The following is a 6,243-nucleotide window of genomic DNA, read 5'->3' on the forward strand; positions in this document are numbered from 1 at the left end:
CTATCTTGATGAAAATCCTAGTCATCAACTTCTAACCTAAACCCAACCTCATCACCTTTATTCATTGCAAATATTAAATATCTTTTTTCCATGGCTTCGTTTTCAAATATTTTTCTTTGCTGCCGTTGTTCATATGAACCACATTCAAAGAAAATGAAATGAAATATCACTAACCATAAAATATCACACAAATTGTTGGGGTAAAAAAGTGGGGTGGAGCCAATGACATCACCACATTTAGCCAATGAGTGCAACGTGAAATATCAGATATAGCTAGATACATGATTATTTGTAAAGCTTACTCAATTACCTGAAGTAAAACCAAAATTCCTCTCTTTTGTTTATGGTAACTAAGAGTTTCTTACCATTAACAGCCGTCGGAATACTATTGAGAAAACATCACTTATTTTTGGGTTCAATAGGTTGTAATGAAATGGAGCTACTTGGTTATATACCCCTTGATTATGGAGGTAAATGATGTGGTAATTCACTGAATGCTATGGGTGGAATAAAAAGTAGGTGAGAGAGGGAGATATAAAAAATGGATATGAGCTAGTGAGAAGAACAGAGAGGAAAAGGAAGAGAGAGAGAGAGAGAGAGAGAGAGAGAGAGAGAGAGAGAGAGAGAGAGGAGAGAGGGGAAGAGAGCGTGAGAGAGAGAGGGGAAGAGAGCGTGAGAGAGAGAGGGGGAAGAGAGGAGAGAGAGAGAGGGAGAAGAGAGAGAAGAGAGAAGGAGAGAGAGAGGAGAAGAGAAGGAATTTTTTGGGGGGGGCCGGGGCCCTTTTGGGTTTATTGCTGCTGCTGTGCATTCGGGGGGGCTGGGAAAGGGTTTTTTTGGGGGAATTTGGGGGGAATAAAAATTTGGGTTCCCGGAAAAAAAGGTTCCCTAAAAAAAAAAAGGCAAAAAAAATTTTTTTTTTTTAAACCCCAAACCCTTTCCCCCCCCAAAAAAAAAAAAAAAAAAAAAAAAAATGGGGGAAAAAAGGGGGCCCCAAATGTCCCAATTTTAGCAAAACCCCCCAACCCGGGGGTCCCCCCCCAAATAAACTAGTTGAATTTGGTTTAAAAATTACCCTAATTTAAAACCCAAAACCTCTTTTTTTTTTTGGAAAAAATTTTCCTTTAAAAGGCAGTCAAATTTTTAAAAAACATCCCCCAAATTTTTTGGGTTCAAATTTTAAAGGATCTTTTTATCCCCTTGTTTTAAAATTTTATTTTTTTCCCCCGGGGCTGTCCTAGGGGAAAATTAAAAAAAATTGAAAGGAAAATATAAAAAAAAATTATAAAAAAAAAAAAAAAGCGGGGGGAAAAAAAAGGGGGGGAGAAGAATAACAAGAATGAGGAAGGGAAAAAGAAGGAGAAAGAGACGTGGGGAAGAAAAGGGAAGAAAAAAAAGGGGAAGGAAAAAGTTTTTTAAAAAAGGGAGAAATACGAGAGAAAAAAAGGGAAAGGGAAGAAAGGAGAACGGGAAAGAAGGAAAAGGAAAAAAGGAAAAACGAAGAATGGAGGGAAAAAAAGGGGGAGAGAGGGAAAAAGACAAAAAAATTGGGAAGAGGGAAGGAAAAGGGGGGGAAAAGAGGGGAAAAAAGGGGAAAGACGAGAGAGAGAGGGGAGAAAAGAAAAGAGGAGAGGGAGGGGATAAAGGAGAGGGGAAGATGGCGTAAGGAGGAAGAGAGGGGGGGGGGAAAGAGAGGGGAGAAAAGAGAGGGGAAGAGAGGGAGAGGAGAGGGGGGAAAAAGACGAGGGGGGGAAAAGAGAGGGGAAAGAGGAGGAGAGGGGAAAAAGAGATTTGAGAGAGGAGAGAGGGGAGAGGGGGGGGGGAGTGAGGAGAGGAGAGAGAGAGAGGAGAGAACCGAAAAAGGGGGGAAAAGATAAAATGAAGAGAAAAGACGAGAGAGGAGAGGGGGGGAAAGAGAGAGAGGAGAGATGAGAGGAGAGAGAGGGGGAGAGAAAAGGGGAGAGGAGCGAAAGAGGAAAGAGACGGAAAAGAAGGGAGAGAGAAGCCCGAGAGAGAGGAGGGGGGGGGAAAGGGGACCGAGAGAAGAGGGGGAAGAGGGGAGAGAGAGAGAGAGGGGGGGGGGAAGAGAGGAGGGGGAGAGAAAAGGGGAGGAAAGAGAGAGCAGAGAGAGAGAGGGGAAAAGAGAGAGAGAGAAAAGGAGGGGAGATGACGAGGAGAGAGAAGAGGGGGGAGATAAGAGAGACGGGGAAAAAGAGGAGAGGGAAGAGAAAAAGAGAGGGGAGAGAGAGAGAGGGGAGAGGAGGGAAAGGGGAAAGAGAAAAGAGTTGAGGAGAGGGGAAGAAGAGAGAGAAAAAGGGAAAAGGAGAGAAAATGGGGAAGAGAGAGAGGAGAGGGAGGGGGGAGAGAGGGGAGGGAGAAGAGAAAAGAGGGGGGGGAAGGGGGGAGGGGACGGGGGAGAGAGAAAAGAGGAAAAAAGAAAGAGGGAGAGAGAGGGGGAGAGAGAGGAAAAGGGGAGATGGGGGAGGGGAGAGAGAGAGGGGAGAGGGGGAAGGAGAGAGAGAGAGCCCGGAGGGGAGAGAGGAAAAGAGAGAGAGAGGAAGGACGAGAGAGAGGAGAGAGGACGAGGGGAGGGGGAGAGAGAGGAAAGGGGGGGGAAAGAGGGAGAGAGAAAGGGGGAAGGGGAGGGAGAGAGAGGGGAGGGGGGAAAGAAAAAGAAAAAGAGAGAGAGGAGAGAGAGGGAAGAGAGGGGAGAGAAGAGAGGGGGGAAGAGAGAGAGAAAAGAGGAGAGAGAAGGAGGGGAAGAGAGAGAGAGAGGGAAGGAGAGACTGAGAAGAGGGGAAGAGGGGGGAAAAAGAGAGAGCCCGAGAGAAAAGGGAAGGGGGAAAAGAAAAAGATGGAGGAAGAGAGGAAGAGAGAGAGAGAGAGGGGGAAGGGGGGAGAGGGAGGGGAGAAAGGGGAAAGAGAGAGAGAGAGAGAGAAAAGAGAGAGAGAGAGAGAGAGGGAAGAGGGGGGAAAAGAGAGAGGGGAAAAGAAAAGAGAAAAGAGAGAAGAGAGGAGAAAAGAGGGGGGAAGGAGAGGAGAGAGAGAGAAAAGGAGGGGAGAAAAAGGGGAGAGAAGAGGGGCCATGAAGAGAGAAGAGGGGAAAAAAGGGGGGGGAAGGGGATGAGGGGGAAAAGAAAAAGGGGGGGAAAAGAGAGAGAGAGAGAGAAAAGAGGAGGGGGGAAAAGAGAGAGAGAGAGAGGAGAGAGGGGGGGGGGAAGAGGGAGGGGGAAAAGAGGGAGAGGGGGAAGGAGGGAGAGAGGGGAGAGGAGGGGGAGAGGGAAGAGAGAAGAAAGAAAAGGCGAAAAAGGGAGGAGAGGGGAGAGAGAGAGGAAAGGGGGGGGGGTAAAGGGGGGGGGGGGGGGGGGGGGGGAGGGGGTGGAAGAGACCAAAGGAAAGAAGGGGAGGGGGAGAAGAGAGAGAAAACAGGGGAGAGAGAAAAGAGAGAGGAGAGGGGAAAAACGGAGAGAGAGAAAAAGGAAAAGGAGAGAGGAAGAAAGAAAAAGGAGGGGAAGGAGAGAGAGAGGGAAAGAGAGGAAGGGGAGAGAGAGGGGGAGAGACGAAGAGAGGGGAGGGGAGAAAAACGAGAGAAAAGGGAGAAAAAGAGAAAAGAGAGAGAGAGAGAGAGAGGGAAGAGAGAAAAAGAGGAGAAAGAGAAGAGGGGAGAGGGGGGATGAGGGGGAGAGAAGAGAAGGAGATAAAGAGGGGGAGAGAGGGGAGTTTTCCGCGAGAGGAGAGAGAGGGGGGGGAAAAAGAGAGAAGAGAGGGAAAAGAGGAAGGAGGAGAGAGAGAAGGGGGAAGGGAAGAGAGAAGAGAGGGGAGAGAGGGAGAAGGAGGGAGAGAGAAAAAGACCGGGGAAACAAAAAGAGGGGAAAGAGGAGAACAGAAGAGAGAAAAAGGGGAGAACAGAAGAGAGAAAAAGGGGGGCCCCCAGAAAAAGGAAGGGGGAAGAGAGAACAGAAAGAGAGAAAGAGAAAAACCGAAGAGAGAAGAGAGAGAAGAGAGAGAAGAGTGAGAGAGAGAGGGAGGGGAGAGAGAGAGAGAGAGAGAGAGAGAGAGGAGAGAGAGAGAGGAGAGAGAGAGAGGAGAGGGGAGAGGAGAGAGAGAGAAAAGAGAGAGAAAAGAGAGAGAAAAGAGAGAGAAGAGGAGAGAGAGAGAGAGAGAGAGAGAGAGAGAAAAGAAAGAAAAAGAGAAATAAAGACACAAAAGTCAAAGCAGGAGAGACAGAAATTAGTATATTAAAACTCAACACTTACTTTCCAAAACAGAAGTAGGATATGCCCAGCCCCGCAAGGAGAGATCCCCAGTGACGTGTTGCAGCCGACACATGAGATGGATGGAGATAAACTCTGAATATGTAGGCCAGCAGTAAGGCCATCAGCTGGCCAAACACGAAATTGACCTGTAACAAAAACCCCAAGCATTAATCTGCAGTCTCACTTGTACATGTCATGAACAAAAAGTAATAGGAGTGGGAAGTATGCATTCAAGGGGTGTATGGTAAAAATAAAAATACAGAATAAGTAGCAAAAGAATATAAAAGAAATTGCTTCCATTCTTTAACTAGTCACAGATTGTATGTGAGAAACTAATCAATAATGGATATTAAAACAATTCATGCACACGCTTTTTCAACATCTCTATAACTGTTTCTTGGCAGAAATTCTACCTGGAGGGTGAAAAAGGTATGGATACATGCTCAAATCCATAACTTTTTTTACATGTTATGCTATATCTGGAGTGAAACAGAGAAAATAAAACATTTTTTCTAGACTTAACACTAATCCTAGCAATAGAAACAGCAAACACCCTTAGTTTGATTTATCAAATATAAACGACTTCATTTCACCTCTAAATTCATCACAGCTCTCCTCTCATGTATAGATACATATATACCCAAAAGTTTAATGCAAACCTACTGAGCTATTGGAAATTTTAGTCAATATTCTTGACATATGATTTTTACAAAAACAGAATACTTGCTTGCCAAGTTACAGCAGAGAGGAGGAAATAAAAGGCATTAACAGTAAAACTTTGAGCATGTGGAAATAGTTAGGGTTTCCTTGTACTGGTTCTTGCTACTCTATAGAATAATCTTATACAATATCTGCACATAAAGATAGTTGATTAAATCTCCTATGCAACTGAATATAACACACACCATATATACACTGACTCTACCAATAGCAACCTTGAAATTGGTGTATTATTTGATAACAAGTTGTAAAAAGAAGAAGAAAAAAAAAAGCATTGTATTTTCTGTTGAAGATTTACTGTTAACTATGTGAAATAAAAAAACCCTAACTTGTACTCTAGGTGACTAACTACTTTTCTATGTAACACAAATTGTTGCTTTGGAGTACAGCTGTAAATTAATTGTCTAAAGTCTAAAAATCTAAAACAAGGCACTATAGTTTACAAAAGTTAATGACTATAAGATCACATGACTACAGACACAAACACACAAGCCCTAATGATAAGACACATTCGTCTATTAAGTTATGTAAGAGAGATAGAGAGAGAAACCGGGAGTGAGAGAGAGAGAGAGAAAGAGGGAGGGAGAGAGGGAGAGGGAGGGGGAGGGAAGGAGAGGGGGGGGGGGGAGAGAGAGAGAGAGAGAGAGAGAGAGAGAATGAGAGAGAGAAAGAGAATGAGAGAGAGAGAGAGAGAGAGAGAGAGAGAGAGAAAGAAAGAGAGAAAGAAAGAGAGAAAGAAAGAGAGAAAGAAGAGAGAGAGAGAGAGAGAGAGAGAGAGAGAGAGAGAGAGAGAGAGAGAGAGAGAGAGAGAGAGAGAGAGAGAGAGAGAGAGAGTGAAAGATAGGGAGAGAGAGAGAGAGTGAAAGATAGGGAGAGAGAGAGAGAGTGAAAGATAGGGATAGAGGGAGGGAGGGGGATTGGGGAAGGGGAGGGGGAGGGGGAGGGGGATTGGGGAGGGAGGGAGGGAGGGAGGGAGGGAGAGAGGGAGGGAAGGAGGGAGAAGGGAAGGAGAAGGAGGGAGAGAGAGAGAGAGAGAGAGAGAGAGAGAGAGAGAGAGAGAGAGGGAAGGAGAGAGAGAGAGGGAGAGAGAGAGAGAGAGAGAGAGAGAGAGAGAGAGAGAGAGAGAGAGAGAGAGAGAGAGAGACAAGAGAGAGAGAGAGGAGAGAGAGAGAGAGAGAGAGAGATGAGAGAGAGGTAGAGAGAAAGAGAGAAGAGAGGAGAGAGAGAGAAGAGAGAGATGAGAGAGAGAGAGAGAGAGAGAGAGGAGAGA

General features: G+C 45.5%; 1 protein-coding gene across 1 annotated transcript in view; it reads right to left on the reverse strand.

Annotated features, from left to right (window-relative positions):
• Positions 1-4,427, reverse strand: part of LOC119598583 (lysophospholipid acyltransferase 1-like) — a 20,696-nt gene extending 16,269 nt beyond the window's left edge. The window contains exon 1 of the mRNA XM_037948231.1: positions 4,254-4,427. Coding sequence (XP_037804159.1) covers positions 4,254-4,375 — 122 coding nt within the window. The 5' untranslated portion in view covers positions 4,376-4,427. The remainder of the gene's footprint in view (positions 1-4,253) is intronic.
• Between the last annotated feature and the right edge of the window lie 1,816 nt (positions 4,428-6,243).

This window comes from Penaeus monodon, chromosome 41 (assembly GCF_015228065.2).
Source record: "Penaeus monodon isolate SGIC_2016 chromosome 41, NSTDA_Pmon_1, whole genome shotgun sequence".
NCBI lineage: Eukaryota > Metazoa > Arthropoda > Malacostraca > Decapoda > Penaeidae > Penaeus > Penaeus monodon.